This window comes from Chenopodium quinoa, unplaced genomic scaffold (genome assembly GCF_001683475.1).
Source record: "Chenopodium quinoa cultivar QQ74 unplaced genomic scaffold, ASM168347v1, whole genome shotgun sequence".
Classification (NCBI taxonomy): Eukaryota; Viridiplantae; Streptophyta; class Magnoliopsida; order Caryophyllales; family Amaranthaceae; genus Chenopodium; species Chenopodium quinoa.
Genome location: NW_018744097.1, coordinates 1 through 20,688, shown reverse-complemented (window position 1 = coordinate 20,688; position 20,688 = coordinate 1). Strand labels below are relative to the sequence as shown.

General features: G+C 36.1%; 2 protein-coding genes, 1 long non-coding RNA gene and 2 pseudogenes across 3 annotated transcripts; all 5 read right to left on the bottom strand.

Moving 5' to 3' along the window:
• Positions 1 to 357: 357 nt before the first annotated feature.
• On the bottom strand, positions 358 to 3,420 carry LOC110692230 (annotated as a pseudogene).
• Positions 3,421 to 5,115: 1,695 nt separating this feature from the next.
• Positions 5,116 to 7,593, bottom strand: LOC110692229 (F-box/FBD/LRR-repeat protein At1g13570-like). Its single transcript, XM_021869224.1, has 4 exons — positions 7,054 to 7,593; positions 5,772 to 6,656; positions 5,534 to 5,680; positions 5,116 to 5,450 (listed from the first exon to the last, which is right to left on the bottom strand). Exons 1-4 carry the CDS (start codon positions 7,099 to 7,101, stop codon positions 5,127 to 5,129), a joined length of 1,404 nt encoding a protein of 467 aa, XP_021724916.1. The 5' UTR covers positions 7,102 to 7,593; the 3' UTR covers positions 5,116 to 5,126.
• Positions 7,594 to 13,676: 6,083 nt separating this feature from the next.
• Positions 13,677 to 17,247, bottom strand: LOC110692228 (annotated as a pseudogene).
• A 1,558-nt stretch (positions 17,248 to 18,805) lies between these two features.
• Positions 18,806 to 19,447, bottom strand: LOC110692231. Its single transcript, XR_002505426.1, has 2 exons — positions 19,360 to 19,447; positions 18,806 to 19,276 (listed from the first exon to the last, which is right to left on the bottom strand). It is a non-coding gene; the product is annotated as an uncharacterized LOC110692231 (long non-coding RNA).
• A 390-nt stretch (positions 19,448 to 19,837) lies between these two features.
• Positions 19,838 to 20,436, bottom strand: LOC110692232 (F-box/LRR-repeat protein 25-like). The gene is made up of 2 exons (XM_021869225.1): positions 19,994 to 20,436; positions 19,838 to 19,883 (listed from the first exon to the last, which is right to left on the bottom strand). The coding sequence occupies exons 1-2, from the start codon at positions 20,434 to 20,436 to the stop codon at positions 19,838 to 19,840; spliced, it is 489 nt and encodes a 162-aa protein (XP_021724917.1).
• Between the last annotated feature and the right edge of the window lie 252 nt (positions 20,437 to 20,688).

The following is a 20,688-nucleotide window of genomic DNA, read 5'->3' as shown; positions in this document are numbered from 1 at the left end:
AAAGAGACTGCAACTATTGTAAAAAGCTATTTACCAGAGGAAGATAATTCCACCAACGAAGCAAAAGCTACTAAAGAAGAGAATGCGCCCAAAGAAAAGAAGAGGGAGATCATACTCTATGTTCCAAGGGTGTAGGAGCGGTGATTATCAAAGTGGGATGTGGAGATAAGTATGATAGACTATAGCTTTATGTGATCTACTTACTTGGTTCATATATCTTAGTTGAAATTGTTAATGCTACTGAGATTAGTAAGATAATTCCTTCAACACAGCATAAAGAATGCATTTACATCAGGGTGTTTACATTTACATCTAAATTGTTATGCTATTGTAAAGTCATTTACATACAACTAAGAAGAACTAACAGCAAGGCAATCATAATCACTGGTAAAAATTGGTGTATACATATTTGCAAATCCACTCACATGTCTTTACAAATATACAATCCGTAAATCTGTATATATAATTATCCAAGCAGGGTAAGACCATTATGGTATGGAAATAAAAGAATGGAGTTAGCATAACTAAACTTTTCTGAGGGGTTTGCAAGCAGAACAAACATGTACGAGTAACTTGGATGAACCTTTGACTATTTAAAACTTTTTAATTACCTTGTTTCTGAAATAGGGGAATTGTAAACACTTACAGGCCAAAATTGCACATCTGCACGAATTCCATGTCATTATCCACATACTTGCTCCATAGCTCCTTCTATTGATTCATTTTCAATATCAAGCCAAGGCTTCATGCTCCCACTAAAATGCATGACTGCTGCATTAGTAATTCTCACACTAGGATTATAACCAATCCCAAGGACATGTCAGGATTTGTCAAATGTCTTTGTTTTCGAGTAGAATGTAGCCAAGCAAGCTGGAAGGGTTCCTTGCTGTCACATGATATGGTCTTCATTCTAGAAAACATCATGTGAGCAATGAAGTCAAAAGAGGATCCAGCTCAAGACACTTGAGCATTAGCATAGAAATATAAATATTGAAGTAAAATACACAAAGCTCAGAAGGGAGACATAATCATACCAAGTTCTGCCAGTAATACTAATGGTACTGCTCTGTGCATTTCTCACGCCTCCAAGCTAAGCATCCGACCAAATATGTTCATCCCATAAGCCCATGCACACTTGCACAGGCTTTGGGGTTGAAGTCCTCCCGAATTAGATTATGAAAGAAGTTCAAGTACTATGAGTACCCATGGAAGGACCCAAAGTAACTCTCAACAGCACCATTCACCTTACCATCTAGATCAATGTTCCATAAATCAGTCAAATCTTTCTGAACCTCAATCACCGTCCAAAAGCACAATATGGTGCAGGTCAGGATACATCTGGGGCAAGTAAAATCAGAAATGATTGAGCATCGGCAACTACTTGGTATCTTTAGTAGCATTTAATGCCTGGTTCTCAGAGTCATGAGTTTGTGACTTTGCTGATTCAACCAGTCTAAGCAATGGTCCATAAGATGGGTTCGCTTTGTCTGGTCTTTTTTTTTTTTTTTGGCTGGTCTTGTTGGTGAATGCTTATCCTCAGACACTGAAAGTCTTCCATTGGTTTCACTTCAACATGGGCTCCCCCTGTGCAAAGTCTCATCTTGAACCAAACCTTCATTGCCGCAACAATCTTCCTATCTATCACCACATGGAAAACATGCTTCCATGGCTCTTTTGCATTCTTCACCACTGAATACATAACAACTGATACAGCAATGACAATCTCTGAGTATATCGCATAATGATACAAGGTTGGGTCCTCAAACTCAGGTTTCGGCTCTTCATCCTGATACTTGGGCAAATCTCTCTACAACAAACCTCAAGCAAGAGAATGCTAACTTTTAGGCACAGATTTCGCAGCAATGTAGCTTGTAATTGCACCGTTCGTTTTTCGCTTTAACAAACTGCTCATAAACATTGTGGTGCAATTTAATTGATTGTCATACGACTCTTTCACTTCAGCAATCAATCATCAACCTTGCAACCTTCACTTCCTTCTCAAATTGCCTCAAGACATCCTCATCCACAGTGCCTTTAGTCTCAAACAAAGCAGCACAGCAAGCTAGTTTAGACAACGTATTTTTAAAAATTCTGGGCTAACTCATCAAAAAACTTTAGCTACCCCGAGTTTCAGCTGTTGTGCATAGGCAGCATAGGCATTAATTAACAAGCATGAAATGATCACGGGCTTGTTTGTAAATCAAGTCCAGCCTAGTTCTCAGCGGATCTAACTTCAAAGCTAAAAATGACCGATGAATAAATGCAATCCAATTGTTGGCAATTCCAGTTTCAGCCACCAAATCATAAGAAAAAATCCAATTCCAATCTCCATAATCTGTACAAATTCCAACAGCCACCAATTTATCTAGCCGCGATAATAAAACATACAGGAGACGAGAGCAAGCTAGGTTCATGTTTATCCTACAAAACTACATACCATTTTCACATCAAAATTCCACTCCCTCCATTAATCCATTCTAAACTATAGGAGAGAAAACAATTAAACAAACCCTAACATTCCCCTTAACAAATCTATCCAGCAATTTTTTCCAAATATTCCTCAAACACATTCTACTGCAAAATCCCACCCATTAACAGAGAACAAGCTCAGTCTTCATAGTCAGTTCAATGTACACTATTTAAAAGAAAAGAAACTCAATTTCAATTAAATGAATTATTTTCCCTACATAATCACTCACTACTGTCTAAATTAACAGAATCTGATTCTAAAAAGTAAAAAAAAATTTAAAAAAAAAAACAAAATCCAACAAATTCAATGAGCTAATAAAATCATGTAACAAGCACAAAAACAGCATCATAAATCATAAAATCAATAAGAACAATAAAAAAAGGCAGCAACTTTCAAGAGTAAAGAAAACATACAGGATCTGAAGAAGATGGATAAGAAGATGTGAAGAAGAGTTAAGAGTAGCAAGGAAGAGGAGAGAGAATATGACGGAATATCGGGTATGACATTATGCTTCGTATACCCATCAAACCCGACCCGGACCCACCTCTTCCTCCTCTCTCAGCAACCGCCATTGTTGCACTTCTTCAGAGATCTCAATATACCCTTTTCAATGGATGATTCAAACCCGAATTTCAGAATCTGGGTTTTTGCAATTATCAGAGAAAAGGTGTATTTGAGTGTAAAATGAGAGTGAGAGTGAAGAAGATGATTTTGGGTTTGGGGAATTTTTGACGGAAATTTAAAATTATTTTTCTCAATCGATCATTCGATCTACCATGTCGGTAGTGGTTGTTGTTATTTACTTATTTAGAAGAAATTATAGTGTTTCTCAACATCAATTAGCGGTTTTGAGTTCCTTTTTTTTGAAGAAAAAAAAAAAGAGTAACGGTTATGAGAAATTAGGATGTTGATACGTTATACGGGTGAAATTTCAAATTTGGCTTACTCGAATCTAGATGGTCAGACCTTATTTTTTGGATTTTCGGCTAGACCTAGGGGTGCTAATTGAGTTGAGTAGCTCGCGAGCAACTCGAACTTAACTCGGTCAAAATTTGACTTCAGTTGGCTGACTCATGTTCAGCTCGACTCAAGACGTTAACGAGCATGAATTTAAAGGCAAGCTCTGACTCGACTCGATAGGCTCGTGAGCAACTTGATAATATATTTTAGAAATATAAAATTTAAACACGGTTTTCATGATTAAAAAAATTTGACACTTAATAAGAGTTTATTTATATCATCAAAAAATTAATGAGTAAAGTTCTAATAATAGATAAATAAAAAGAAAACTTATATAAAGTGGGAAAAACAAAGGCATAGATATAATTTTACATTGACCAAAACCTTAATGAGCATATCGCGAGCTACTAGACGATACGAGTACTAATGTGCTTAGCGAGTAGCGAACACGAGTTGAGCCCATGTAAAAAAAATTCGAGTTGAGTCGAGCACCCTTCAACTCGTGATCGACTCACTCGATTAGCACCCCCTACTTAGGCCGAATATGCATTATCTATGTTTTTTAGTTTACCCCAAATGCTTGAATTGATTTGGCCTATATTCATGACATAATTTAAAAAAATAAAAAAAAAAAAATTATTGTCAAAACTCATTATAACGAATATATAATCGTTTTACTCTATGTGAAACTAGTGGAAGTTAATGTTTAAAGGTAGCAAATACGAATATAATCTAGTATAATAAGAATAATAACGTCTAAAATGAATGTTTCAAGCTGGAAAATTAAGGTAATTGGTCACAGCCTTTTATGTTAGCACATAATTTATGGTGCAAAACTGTCTTGAATTGCAGCACACAATACCTGGAAATTTCAGCATAGACATGGAAGGCAATTCCAGTGCATAGTTCATTGTTAAACCACTACACTTACTACTAATCAAGTCAAGAGAATACCATTCAGCATTCACATGCAAACCGAATGCAGGATTAGGGGTCAGATTGAAATGTGAAATAAATACTTGCATATAGCTCAAGTACCTCCAAGTAGTGATTATAAAAGCAGCTACTTGGCAGCACAGTCGTCGTATTGAAGATGCAAGAAATCCATCCAACACCAGATTTTTGTAGATTTCTGAATACACAGTTGAGTAATAAGATTACTCATATCCTGCAAAAATGACAGACCCATCCATAAGATATGTGATAAAGAGATGAGAAAATTCAGAAGCCAAAATCAATTTGCTTCTGCTTACCTTAAAGAGAGTAACCGTGACAAGTACAGACTCCCAACTTAAGGAGATAAGAGGAGAGAACTGGTTCAAAAAATGTTTTCTCCTCTAGGAAATATTGCATGCATATCTGATTCTAAACAAGTTTTAACTGATAGAATTAGTTAACTCATTCTGCATCCTTGATATAATTTCGGACATAAGAAGGGTGTTTTGCTAATTATATTATGTTGTCCTTGTGTCTTTATCTAAAAGTTCAGTTCAAACTTCAGAATGCTTTTCAACTGATAAATAATTTTGAAAATGGCATATAACTCCATAATATAAAAGGGTAATTATTGAAACAATTTTGGCACTGGCTGATTACATAATTCTATAAGCAGAAAACACAAATAAATGCTAAATTTACAGTATTTTTATATTTTAGTTAAATAATAAAAAAAAATAAGTGGACAATTCAGCCACTACTAATCATGAAATATCAGCTGGACATTTGTATACAATATTTTCCTGAGTTCCTGCACACATATCTTGCAATTTTCAGCCTCATCTGCCCTCCATTTTAAACGGTTTTGCACAAACAACTCATCTCCAGACCTATCAGTAGCATATGCACTGAGATTAATCTTCTGGAGAGAATCGGTGCATTCAACAAGATAGGCAAGAAAGTCTATGGTATATACATCGGCTCTAAAGCCAGACAACTTGACCTCTTTAAGGTTCTTATGTGGAGACATAGACGGCAATTCTAGTGCTTCCATTTCCTTGAGAGAAGCTCTTGTTGGTGAAAGCTACAAGCCACGCAAAGAAAAAATAAAATCAATTAGGACCAGGAATAGGGGAATTCAGATTGACATGTGAAAGAAATACTTACATGTAGCTCAAGTAGCTCCAAGTATGGGGCTGCACTGATTATAAAAGCCGCTACTTGGCAACATAGTCGTATTGAAGATGAATTTGCATCCAACGCCAGAGTTTTTAGATTGCTAAACACACAAAGTTCCATAAAATTACTCATATCCTGCACAGATGACAGACCCATCCATCATGTAAGCATAAGTAGCCAAAAGATAAGAAAAATCAGTACGCTCAATGAATTTGCTTCTGCTTACCTCAAAAAGAGCAACTGAGACAACCATAGATTCCAGCTTAGGGAGATAAGAGGAGAACTGGTTGAAAATAAAGTTTTTTCCTCTAGGAAATATCGGGTGCATATCTGATTTTAAACCAGTTTCAACTGATAGGCACAGGGATGCAAGCTGTGGAGCATCCTTAATACATAATCTTACCTTATAACCTCCTTCATACATGAATGACACAAGATTTGGGGCCAAAAGTTCCAATTTATTTAAGTCATAACAACCCTGCAGCTTCAGTGATTTCAGCTTTAGGTGAGGAGCTGTATTCTTAGCATTAACTAGCCCACAATTATGCGTCAAATGAAAATTTTCTAGAGAGGAACAATTGTATAAAATTATGTCAAATACTTGGTCTGAAAGGTTTACAGACCTAAGTCGGAGATCTCTTAAAGACACAAAGCTTCTAACATTGGGAGAGGAACGATTTAATAACATCATCTCTTCTCGTGCAAACACATGGAGAGGAACATGATAATTGTCAAAACCTTCATGTCTAGGCCAACCACCGAAGTCGAGTTCAAGCTCAGAAACACGATTTCGAGTTGCAAAGGAAATCCATTCATCAATATGAGACTTAAATCTCTCAGACATTGGGTGCACAATCCTGAATTTATGCAACTTTCCACCATTAAATTTCTCCAAAACTTTGTTGACTCTATGCACAAGTACTTCAGTATAATAGGTTTTCTTAAGAAATCCAAAGTCAAGAATAGGGTATGATACCCATACATCAGCCCATCTCTTTGAAAGGATGCTAGTAGTTATTGCTTCCTTCAATGTTAATCTTGCCACAATATTTGACAGGAGTTCATCTGGCAAATCACTAATCCGGTCTTTCTCTTCAATTTTTTTGAATCGCTGAATTTTCCAAACACAATTGAAAAAAAAAAAACATAAATCATGTTGCAAAGCACAAAAATTTAATCATAATACTATCAGTTTTGTTTGTTGCAAAGAACAAAACTTTAATCATAATACTATCATTTGTTTGTTGCAAAGTATTAAACTATAACCATAATACCATCAATCGTATTGTAATTTGCAAAGCACACAACTGTTACCCTAAATTGGAATACATTGCAAAGCATCAAAATTAACCATAACCCTCGATTTTTTTTGGGGCAACCCTCGATTTTGTTTCTAACAAAGCACAAAAATAAAACCATAATACGATAAATTAGATTCAAAGCACAAAATTGTGACCATAATACTATCAATTTTGTTGTTAAAAAACACCAATAAAAGCTAAACTGACCTTTAAATTACGAAGTAGAGGATGACCCAGAACACTTGAGTTGGCCATGCCTTTAGATTTTATACAAACTTCGATCCGGACCAATAAATTAATGCTGAAATCAAAAAGAAATTCCTCGACTTCAAATCTGATGGAAACCCCTATATTTTAGTTTTAATCTTATGTACTTTTGAAGGTTACTTGGAATTTATGTCCATTGAACTTGATTAAATAGCGAAAACATCAGGAAACTAATATAATAACAAGATAAATACTACTTGTACGATTACTAGGAAACCAAACCTATGACTAGTTTATTACGGGGTAAATCATATACTACCTGCGTTAACGGTTATCTGCAACATTTATAAAAAACGGTTGCTAACTATTAATTGCAACAAACTTATTTCTTTCCTAATTTAGTAACATTTTCTGTCAAAATGACCAAAATACCCTCACTTAAAAATTATTAGCACATAATACTACACATATCTACAACCCTAATCGAACTTAATTATCTAAGCTTTTCCTCCAAACAAATCAGATATCTTGGCAGATTTCATCTCTCTCCTCCATCTTCATCTCTCATCTTCTTCCAATTCGATCTTCCAGTTCATCGTCATCATCTCTCATTACCATCATCTTCTCAGTTCATCGTCATCATCATCTCTCATCACCATCATCTTCTCAGTTCATCGTCATCATCATCTCTCATCATCTTCTTTCGGTGGGTTCGTGGGTGGCGTGGATGGTGGTTCGTGGGTTCTGGGTGGCGTGTGGTGGTCTAGATCTCCTCCTTCATCATCAAAATCTCACTCCTCCTTCATCTAGGTTTTGTGGGTTTCGAGGGTGGATCTAGGTGTCGGTGATTGTGGGTCTGGGTTTAGGTCTAGGTTTTGTGGTGGTTGATTCTGAGGGTGGTCGGTGGCGTGGTGTTGGGTTGCGTAGGGTAGTGGGTGGCGTGGTGTTCGGTTTCGTGGTGGTGGTGGTTTAATTGTAATTAATTCATCAATTCGTGGTCGTGGTGGTTTAATTGGGGCTTTTGGGGTTTTGGTGGTTGTTGTCAGTGGATTTTGGTGGTTGTTTTCATTGGGTTTTAGTGGGTTTGGTGGTGGTTTCCAGTGGGTGCCTGGAGTTTCAGTGGGTTCGGTGGTGGTGGTGGTGGTTTACGGTAGTTTTCAGTGGGTTTGGTGGTGGTTTCCAGTGGGTGCCTGGGTTTTCAGTGGGTTCGGTGGTGGTGGTGTTTTACGTGGTGGTGGTTTACGGTGGGTTCGGCGGTGGTGGTGGTGATTCTGGGTTCTGGGTTTGGTTGTTTAGTGATTTTAATTAATTGTGGGTTTTTTTTATATTTGGATTAGTGCTTAAGTATATGCCCCTTATATTTCAATAATCATGTTTAAAAACTTTCGCCTAGGCCTCCGCAACCGGTACAATTGTTGCAAATAACCATTAACGGAGGAAGTAACTAGTTTCCTTTTTTTCTTTTTTTTTTTTAAGGACAATTTCCTAAAATAAATGAACTACCGTAAATACTACGTTGTGCGTATTAAAACGTGAACACGTAAGTCGAGACATTTCTTAATAAGCAAAACGAGGCATTTAAGTAATTTTTTGCCAAGTCTGAGCTCATTTTGTACCCACAAGGGCTGAAATAGGCTCCAAAACGCTTAACGGAAGGTTTTCCAACGCGCAAATCGAGTGGACCTCATTAACGGAATTTGCTGAATAACGGCAAGGTTACCGTATGAAAACAAAATGTATATTAGGATTACAGTGTAGAAAGTGATATATGTTAGAACACAACGTAGAAAAGTGAAATTAACAGGATTACTATATAGAAAAACCCAAAAAAATAAATTTAATAATATTAATAATATTGTGGTCTTGTGGGCGTGGTTTAACAATTTCTACTTTATTATTTTTAAAAAAGGGGACCACAACATGCCTTTTTGAACTCAATCTAACATCATCAAATGTCAGAACTTTATCTAACATTTACTCGTAACTACAAAGTACGAAGTACTGAATACTTGTACTCGTACTTATTGAGTTGGATTCGGGACCACAACATGATCAAATCCTTGAAGTGTCTGTCAATGAGTTGACTCATTGTCATCAACTATCCAAAATTCCTAATACGGAAAGTTTATGACCCTTGGAGGTCACCTTACGAACACAAGAGTAATGAATTATGATGAGTTAATTTGTACTTCGTACAATGTAGTCTACCAGCTGATATGCCTGAAAAGGTTCAAGAAATTAAACTACTCGGTATAAAGTTATGTGTATAACACATGTTATTTTTATTTTAATTATTCCCATAATTGTACATTTGATTTCCATAAAATTAGAGTTGTCAAAAGCTGACCCGAACCGAAAAAATTTACCCGAAGCCGATTATTAACTGACCCGTTTGAACCCGAAAAAATGGTGACCCGAACCCGATATGACCCGACTTGAACCCAACCCTAGACCCGAGTATTTGAGACCCGAACCCGAACATGAACCGACCCGAAGATGACCCGACCTGAATATAACCCGTAAATTATTGACCTGAACCGAACCCGACCCAAACCCGTTTTAACCCGTTAAACCCGAATTTAACCCGACCAGTTACTAACCCGACTCGAATTCAACCCGACCTGTTACTAACCCGACCTATTATTAACTTGACCCAAAATTCAACCCGGTCTGTTACTAACCCAACCCGAAATCAATACGACTTGTTATTGACTCGACCCAAATTCAACTCGTATTGTTCTTAACCCATTTCGAACTCAATCTAACCTGTTATTGACCTGACCCGATTTCAAATCACCTTAAGTTCAATTTAGACACCATATCAATATATAGTTATATAGTTACGTACTCATTTCTAAATTATTTCTACTAAGAATATGATGTTCGCTACGCAAATAAGAAGATTATATTAAATGAAATTAATGACATCTTGTGTGTGTCATTTGTGTAGTTGTGTGCTTGTGCAAACGAGTTACTATGAGAAGTTCAATACATACGACTCCTTACATAGACTAATTATAGCTATTTCCTCATTTCTAAGTGTTAGAATATATTTAGCATATATTCTCTAATTATATTGTATACATCTTTATTATAGTAGATATTGACTAGCTAAATAAAGATATATACAATAATTAGAGAATATATGCTAAATATATTCTAAGTTACTCGTAAAGTCGTAACTTTGTAAGGCTAAAACTACTCTATGTACCCGAACCCGAACATGACCCGAGTTGTAAATGACCCCACCTGATTATACCCCGCAAATTATTGGCTTGAACCGAACCCGATAATGACCCGACCTGATTATAACCTGCAAATTATTGACTTGAGCCGAACCCGACTCGAACCCGAGAATGACCCTAACTCGTTTTAACCCTTAAAAACCCGAATTAAACTCGACCTATTATTTACCCGACCCGAATGTAACCCGACCCAAACCCGATAAGATGTATGACCCGACGTGACCCGACTCAACCATGACCCAACCCGAACCCGACCCGCATAGGTTACGACATTAACCCGAATTGACCTGACCCACGCTAACCCAACCCAAACCCGACCCGTTTACCCGAATTGACAGCTCTGCATAAAATCTATCTACTTTGTATATGATATATGTACGCATTATAGCAATTATTAATTAGTTTTTTGTTTTTGTTGTTCCACCCACTTCACCCTTTGGGCTAATTCGGATTCGGGCTCAGTTCTGAGTGGTTAGGTTTCAGTCCCCTCCCAATTGTTGCTGTGAGGGATCGAACACGCGGTCATCCCTACCAAGTGCAGCCTCAATCACCATTACACCAACAACCAATTAGTACAATTATTAATTAGTTAACACGAATGGGTTTAACTTTTAACCAAATCGAGTACTTTTTCTATTTAAAAATTAATGACACACACTCCTCTCTCCCCCCTTTTTTTTCTTTGACGTCTACACTTTCTTACTAAACTAGTACTCCTACAGCCATGTAGTGAGGCCAGTGAACACAGAGCGAACTAATTAAACTAGTACTCCCTCCGTCTCACATAGTCACATTATAATTCTTGTTTTCATATTTTAGAGACTCAAAAAATGTTAAGCCTCTTTCTATTTTTGGATAGTACATAAACACCATTATCCTCATTTTTTTTAAATTTTATTCATTGAACTTTCTAATTTACCCTTGAATTATCCACTTACATTGTACTTTTTTCCACTCCATCTCTCTAACTTCCTTTCACAGAAGTTGCAAATCAATTACACCACTCTCATACACCTTTTGCATTTGTTCACACCAAATGTCCAATTTACCCCTACTCACATTTGATATTTATATTTTATTATCCCTCTTTTACTCTCTTTCCTATGTGTGTAGACGTGCATTGACTCAATTAAAAAAACAAAAAAACATTATATTTTATGTTAATTTTTCTTTGTAACTAACTAAACTACTATCTCAAACAGTATAAATATTTACTTCTGACAATTCATCTATATAAAAAGAAAAAAACAGAAACTAAAATTACAAAGATCAAAAGCAAAAACAAACACAAAAGTGCGTTGGGAAGAGCGATTTTATCGGAGAAGAAAAGCAAAAACTCAAAACTAATGGCTGACTTAATAATACTCGATGGTATGATTACTTAGTTTGAATTCATTTTCTTTGCGTTTAGTAATTCTTTGCTTTTTATCTTGTTAATACAAAACTGAAGAATTGAATTGTAAAGAATACTACACAGATTTACACACTCTAACAAATTTCTTGAAAGTAAAATGTTTCTTAAGCATACTCCGTATTAACTAAAATCTTTGATTAATGCATTGATTAACTAACATCTTTGATTAATGCATTGATTAACTAAAATCTTTGATTAATGCATTGATTAACTAAAATCTTTGATTAATGCATTGAAGACACATCAAAAGAATTTCACCCACTGCAAGTTAATCAGCTTCAAGGACCTAAAGGAGCATACACTATCAAGAAAATCAGAAATGGGTATTACATTCGTCTAGATATGCCGGGGGTTAATGCAAATGACTTGGTAGTCGAAAAGAACCAACACCGCAAGGAGGTCTATTTTCGAGGTATTGCGAAACGGGTTTTACACAACCTCATATCCAAGAAAGACCTCGAGAGGCATTATGCAGTTACCATTAAGATCTACGAATGCTCTGATTTCAGTGAAGTACTAGTTGATCAGAAATTAATTGATGGAGTATGTAGAATATTGATTGTTGGGGTTAAAAGTGCTTCAGTTATGTTTCGTAGACCTAAGGTTGTAAATGTTTCTGGTTCACCTGAAGCTGCTCAGTACAATCATCATCCGTATAGTTTCAAAATTGGTATGACGTAAGACTTTTTTTTTAAAAATAAATTGTTTATTTATTAATTTAAAAATTTAGATTTGACAACAGATGTTTAAATATTAATCATTGCATGCAGATGGAATCAGTGCAGAGACTGATGAGCATATCCCTGACTGCAAGTGTGGTTGCTTGGGAATCGCTAAGCTCAGATTTTATACTGGTATGGTGTTGATAATAATAATAATAATAATAATTAATATAATAATAAAATTAAAATTTTCATAAATCTATTTATCCTAATCCTAATGAATAAATTAAGCTGTAATGGTGGTGCACAATGCAGGGCCATGGAGCGAAGAGGATGGTCGTATATACCCGTACATAGATCCTGAGAAGAGCGCATTTGAAACAGAGTTCATACCCGCTGAAGACGGGTCAGGAGACTATTACCTATACAGTCGCATTGACATGCCAGGCTGCAAAAAACAAAATAGAAACCTGTACTTGGCTAATGATCGTACCTTAAAATTTGTATGCCACTCTTCTGATTTGTCTGAAATCGATGACAAGTTTCGATTTGATGACGCTGGAGGAAGGAGGAGTTATTGTTGTCAGATTAATTTGATTTGTGACCTCGGCGATCAAAGGTGCTGTTCCTTCAGTCAAGCCTCCAAACTAGTATTTCATCATGCAGGGGTATTGAGAACAATAATCAGAATTGAAAAAAACATGCCCTTCAAAAAGCAAAAGCTCAACCTTGAGAACGATTTAACAGGTATCTTTCTACATGTGGATCCGGTGCAAATAGCACTACCTGATGCAGCAAGTTTTGACTCTACCCAGGAAGAACAGGTTATAAGTCTTGCCACCACTAGGGAAGAACAGGTGAACAGGTTACGACAAAAATATAGTGTGTTTGAATGTTGCCCTTGTTGATCATTGTGTTAATTATGGGTAACTTATGTTTTTATGCAGGAAAAAGAGAGGAGAATTCAGGAACTCATTAAAGCTAATATTAAAGAGGGAATAGTGCGTAGTTTACGATGGGCCACTCCTGAAGAAATGAATATTGCAATGCAAGTAACTTCAAAGTTGCTCATGGCAAATGAGGCCATGAGACTATCTCAAGAAGAAATACCTGATGCAGCAAGTCTTGACTCTACCCTGGAAGAACAGGTAATAAATCTTGCCACCACTATGGAAGAACAGGTTACAACAAAAATATTGTGTGTTTGAATGTTGCCCTTGTCGATCAGTGTGTTGATTATGGTAACTAATGTTTTTATGCAGGAAAAAGAGGAGATAATTCAGGAGCTCATTTATGCATCTCAGAAAAATATGGAAACTTCATTAAAATTTTATGTTGAAGCAAAGGAACTTCTAGCAGCCCACAGAATGTGCATGATTCGAAGTGAAGATGACAAAAAAACTGTAGAGAAAAATAACATGGAGTACGATTATGTTCTGATCCCAGCTAGTAAAGAGACTGCAACTATTGTAAAAAGCTATTTACCAGAGGAAGATAATTCCACCAACGAAGCAAAAGCTACTAAAGAAGAGAATGCGCCCAAAGAAAAGAAGAGGGAGATCATACTCTATGTTCCAAGGGTGTAGGAGCGGTGATTATCAAAGTGGGATGTGGAGATAAGTATGATAGACTATAGCTTTATGTGATCTACTTACTTGGTTCATATATCTTAGTTGAAATTGTTAATGCTACTGAGATTAGTAAGATAATTCCTTCAACACAGCATAAAGAATGCATTTACATCAGGGTGTTTACATTTACATCTAAATTGTTATGCTATTGTAAAGTCATTTACATACAACTAAGAAGAACTAACAGCAAGGCAATCATAATCACTGGTAAAAATTGGTGTATACATATTTGCAAATCCACTCACATGTCTTTACAAATATACAATCCGTAAATCTGTATATATAATTATCCAAGCAGGGTAAGACCATTATGGTATGGAAATAAAAGAATGGAGTTAGCATAACTAAACTTTTCTGAGGGGTTTGCAAGCAGAACAAACATGTACGAGTAACTTGGATGAACCTTTGACTATTTAAAACTTTTTAATTACCTTGTTTCTGAAATAGGGGAATTGTAAACACTTACAGGCCAAAATTGCACATCTGCACGAATTCCATGTCATTATCCACATACTTGCTCCATAGCTCCTTCTATTGATTCATTTTCAATATCAAGCCAAGGCTTCATGCTCCCACTAAAATGCATGACTGCTGCATTAGTAATTCTCACACTAGGATTATAACCAATCCCAAGGACATGTCAGGATTTGTCAAATGTCTTTGTTTTCGAGTAGAATGTAGCCAAGCAAGCTGGAAGGGTTCCTTGCTGTCACATGATATGGTCTTCATTCTAGAAAACATCATGTGAGCAATGAAGTCAAAAGAGGATCCAGCTCAAGACACTTGAGCATTAGCATAGAAATATAAATATTGAAGTAAAATACACAAAGCTCAGAAGGGAGACATAATCATACCAAGTTCTGCCAGTAATACTAATGGTACTGCTCTGTGCATTTCTCACGCCTCCAAGCTAAGCATCCGACCAAATATGTTCATCCCATAAGCCCATGCACACTTGCACAGGCTTTGGGGTTGAAGTCCTCCCGAATTAGATTATGAAAGAAGTTCAAGTACTATGAGTACCCATGGAAGGACCCAAAGTAACTCTCAACAGCACCATTCACCTTACCATCTAGATCAATGTTCCATAAATCAGTCAAATCTTTCTGAACCTCAACATCACCGTCCAAAAGCACAATATGGTGCAGGTCAGGATACATCTGGGGCAAGTAAAATCAGAAATGATTGAGCATCGGCAACTACTTGGTATCTTTAGTAGCATTTAATGCCTGGTTCTCAGAGTCATGAGTTTGTGACTTTGCTGATTCAACCAGTCTAAGCAATGGTCCATAAGATGGGTTCGCTTTGTCTGGTCTTTTTTTTTTTTTTTGGCTGGTCTTGTTGGTGAATGCTTATCCTCAGACACTGAAAGTCTTCCATTGGTTTCACTTCAACATGGGCTCCCCCTGTGCAAAGTCTCATCTTGAACCAAACCTTCATTGCCGCAACAATCTTCCTATCTATCACCACATGGAAAACATGCTTCCATGGCTCTTTTGCATTCTTCACCACTGAATACATAACAACTGATACAGCAATGACAATCTCTGAGTATATCGCATAATGATACAAGGTTGGGTCCTCAAACTCAGGTTTCGGCTCTTCATCCTGATACTTGGGCAAATCTCTCTACAACAAACCTCAAGCAAGAGAATGCTAACTTTTAGGCACAGATTTCGCAGCAATGTAGCTTGTAATTGCACCGTTCGTTTTTCGCTTTAACAAACTGCTCATAAACATTGTGGTGCAATTTAATTGATTGTCATACGACTCTTTCACTTCAGCAATCAATCATCAACCTTGCAACCTTCACTTCCTTCTCAAATTGCCTCAAGACATCCTCATCCACAGTGCCTTTAGTCTCAAACAAAGCAGCACAGCAAGCTAGTTTAGACAACGTATTTTTAAAAATTCTGGGCTAACTCATCAAAAAACTTTAGCTACCCCGAGTTTCAGCTGTTGTGCATAGGCAGCATAGGCATTAATTAACAAGCATGAAATGATCACGGGCTTGTTTGTAAATCAAGTCCAGCCTAGTTCTCAGCGGATCTAACTTCAAAGCTAAAAATGACCGATGAATAAATGCAATCCAATTGTTGGCAATTCCAGTTTCAGCCACCAAATCATAAGAAAAAATCCAATTCCAATCTCCATAATCTGTACAAATTCCAACAGCCACCAATTTATCTAGCCGCGATAATAAAACATACAGGAGACGAGAGCAAGCTAGGTTCATGTTTATCCTACAAAACTACATACCATTTTCACATCAAAATTCCACTCCCTCCATTAATCCATTCTAAACTATAGGAGAGAAAACAATTAAACAAACCCTAACATTCCCCTTAACAAATCTATCCAGCAATTTTTTCCAAATATTCCTCAAACACATTCTACTGCAAAATCCCACCCATTAACAGAGAACAAGCTCAGTCTTCATAGTCAGTTCAATGTACACTATTTAAAAGAAAAGAAACTCAATTTCAATTAAATGAATTATTTTCCCTACATAATCACTCACTACTGTCTAAATTAACAGAATCTGATTCTAAAAAGTAAAAAAAAATTTAAAAAAAAAAACAAAATCCAACAAATTCAATGAGCTAATAAAATCATGTAACAAGCACAAAAACAGCATCATAAATCATAAAATCAATAAGAACAATAAAAAAAGGCAGCAACTTTCAAGAGTAAAGAAAACATACAGGATCTGAAGAAGATGGATAAGAAGATGTGAAGAAGAGTTAAGAGTAGCAAGGAAGAGGAGAGAGAATATGACGGAATATCGGGTATGACATTATGCTTCGTATACCCATCAAACCCGACCCGGACCCACCTCTTCCTCCTCTCTCAGCAACCGCCATTGTTGCACTTCTTCAGAGATCTCAATATACCCTTTTCAATGGATGATTCAAACCCGAATTTCAGAATCTGGGTTTTTGCAATTATCAGAGAAAAGGTGTATTTGAGTGTAAAATGAGAGTGAGAGTGAAGAAGATGATTTTGGGTTTGGGGAATTTTTGACGGAAATTTAAAATTATTTTTCTCAATCGATCATTCGATCTACCATGTCGGTAGTGGTTGTTGTTATTTACTTATTTAGAAGAAATTATAGTGTTTCTCAACATCAATTAGCGGTTTTGAGTTCCTTTTTTTTGAAGAAAAAAAAAAAGAGTAACGGTTATGAGAAATTAGGATGTTGATACGTTATACGGGTGAAATTTCAAATTTGGCTTACTCGAATCTAGATGGTCAGACCTTATTTTTTGGATTTTCGGCTAGACCTAGGGGTGCTAATTGAGTTGAGTAGCTCGCGAGCAACTCGAACTTAACTCGGTCAAAATTTGACTTCAGTTGGCTGACTCATGTTCAGCTCGACTCAAGACGTTAACGAGCATGAATTTAAAGGCAAGCTCTGACTCGACTCGATAGGCTCGTGAGCAACTTGATAATATATTTTAGAAATATAAAATTTAAACACGGTTTTCATGATTAAAAAAATTTGACACTTAATAAGAGTTTATTTATATCATCAAAAATTAATGAGTAAAGTTCTAATAATAGATAAATAAAAAGAAAACTTATATAAAGTGGGAAAAACAAAGGCATAGATATAATTTTACATTGACCAAAACCTTAATGAGCATATCGCGAGCTACTAGACGATACGAGTACTAATGTGCTTAGCGAGTAGCGAACACGAGTTGAGCCCATGTAAAAAAAATTCGAGTTGAGTCGAGCACCCTTCAACTCGTGATCGACTCACTCGATTAGCACCCCCTACTTAGGCCGAATATGCATTATCTATGTTTTTTAGTTTACCCCAAATGCTTGAATTGATTTGGCCTATATTCATGACATAATTATAAAAAATAAAAAAAAAAAAATTATTGTCAAAACTCATTATAACGAATATATAATCGTTTTACTCTATGTGAAACTAGTGGAAGTTAATGTTTAAAGGTAGCAAATACGAATATAATCTAGTATAATAAGAATAATAACGTCTAAAATGAATGTTTCAAGCTGGAAAATTAAGGTAATTGGTCACAGCCTTTTATGTTAGCACATAATTTATGGTGCAAAACTGTCTTGAATTGCAGCACACAATACCTGGAAATTTCAGCATAGACATGGAAGGCAATTCCAGTGCATAGTTCATTGTTAAACCACTACACTTACTACTAATCAAGTCAAGAGAATACCATTCAGCATTCACATGCAAACCGAATGCAGGATTAGGGGTCAGATTGAAATGTGAAATAAATACTTGCATATAGCTCAAGTACCTCCAAGTAGTGATTATAAAAGCAGCTACTTGGCAGCACAGTCGTCGTATTGAAGATGCAAGAAATCCATCCAACACCAGATTTTTGTAGATTTCTGAATACACAGTTGAGTAATAAGATTACTCATATCCTGCAAAAATGACAGACCCATCCATAAGATATGTGATAAAGAGATGAGAAAATTCAGAAGCCAAAATCAATTTGCTTCTGCTTACCTTAAAGAGAGTAACCGTGACAAGTACAGACTCCCAACTTAAGGAGATAAGAGGAGAGAACTGGTTCAAAAAATGTTTTCTCCTCTAGGAAATATTGCATGCATATCTGATTCTAAACAAGTTTTAACTGATAGAATTAGTTAACTCATTCTGCATCCTTGATATAATTTCGGACATAAGAAGGGTGTTTTGCTAATTATATTATGTTGTCCTTGTGTTCTTTATCTAAAAGTTCAGTTCAAACTTCAGAATGCTTTTCAACTGATAAATAATTTTGAAAATGGCATATAACTCCATAATATAAAAGGGTAATTATTGAAACAATTTTGGCACTGGCTGATTACATAATTCTATAAGCAGAAAACACAAATAAATGCTAAATTTACAGTATTTTTATATTTTAGTTAAATAATAAAAAAAATAAGTGGACAATTCAGCCACTACTAATCATGAAATATCAGCTGGACATTTGTATACAATATTTTCCTGAGTTCCTGCACACATATCTTGCAATTTTCAGCCTCATCTGCCCTCCATTTTAAACGGTTTTGCACAAACAACTCATCTCCAGACCTATCAGTAGCATATGCACTGAGATTAATCTTCTGGAGAGAATCGGTGCATTCAACAAGATAGGCAAGAAAGTCTATGGTATATACATCGGCTCTAAAGCCAGACAACTTGACCTCTTTAAGGTTCTTATGTGGAGACATAGACGGCAATTCTAGTGCTTCCATTTCCTTGAGAGAAGCTCTTGTTGGTGAAAGCTACAAGCCACGCAAAGAAAAAATAAAATCAATTAGGACCAGGAATAGGGGAATTCAGATTGACATGTGAAAGAAATACTTACATGTAGCTCAAGTAGCTCCAAGTATGGGGCTGCACTGATTATAAAAGCCGCTACTTGGCAACATAGTCGTATTGAAGATGAATTTGCATCCAACCAGAGTTTTTTAGATTGCTAAACACAAAAGTTCCATAAAATTACTCATATCCTGCACAGATGACAGACCCATCCATCATGTAAGCATAAGTAGCCAAAAGATAAGAAAAATCAGTACGCTCAATGAATTTGCTTCTGCTTACCTCAAAAAGAGCAACTGAGACAACCATAGATTCCAGCTTAGGGAGATAAGAGGAGAACTGGTTGAAAATAAAGTTTTTTCCTCTAGGAAATATCGGGTGCATATCTGATTTTAAACCAGTTTTCAACTGATAGGCACAGGGATGCAAGCTGTGGAGCATCCTTAATACATAATCTTACCTTATAACCTCCTTCATACATGAATGACACAAGATTTGGGGCCAAAAGTTCCAATTTATTTAAGTCATAACAACCCTGCAGCTTCAGTGATTTCAGCTTTAGGTGAGGAGCTGTATTCTTAGCATTAACTAGCCCACAATTATGCGTCAAATGAAAATTTTCTAGAGAGGAACAATTGTATAAAATTATGTCAAATACTTGGTCTGAAAGGTTTACAGACCTAAGTCGGAGATCTCTTAAAGACACAAAGCTTCTAACATTGGGAGAGGAACGATTTAATAACATCATCTCTTCTCGTGCAAACACATGGAGAGGAACATGATAATTGTCAAAACCTTCATGTCTAGGCCAACCACCGAAGTCGAGTTCAAGCTCAGAAACACGATTTCGAGTTGCAAAGGAAATCCATTCATCAATATGAGACTTAAATCTCTCAGACATTGGGTGCACAATCCTGAATTTATGCAACTTTCCACCATTAAATTTCTCCAAAACTTTGTTGACTCTATGCACAAGTACTTCAGTATAATAGGTTTTCTTAAGAAATCCAAAGTCAAGAATAGGGTATGATACCCATACATCAGCCCATCTCTTTGAAAGGATGCTAGTAGTTATTGCTTCCTTCAATGTTAATCTTGCCACAATATTTTGACAGGAGTTCATCTGGCAAATCACTAATCCGGTCTTTCTCTTCAATTTTTTTGAATCGCTGAATTTTCCAAACACAATTGAAAAAAAAAAAAACATAAATCATGTTGCAAAGCACAAAAATTTAATCATAATACTATCAGTTTTGTTTGTTGCAAAGAACAAAACTTTAATCATAATACTATCATTTGTTTGTTGCAAAGTATTAAACTATAACCATAATACCATCAATCGTATTGTAATTTGCAAAGCACACAACTGTTACCC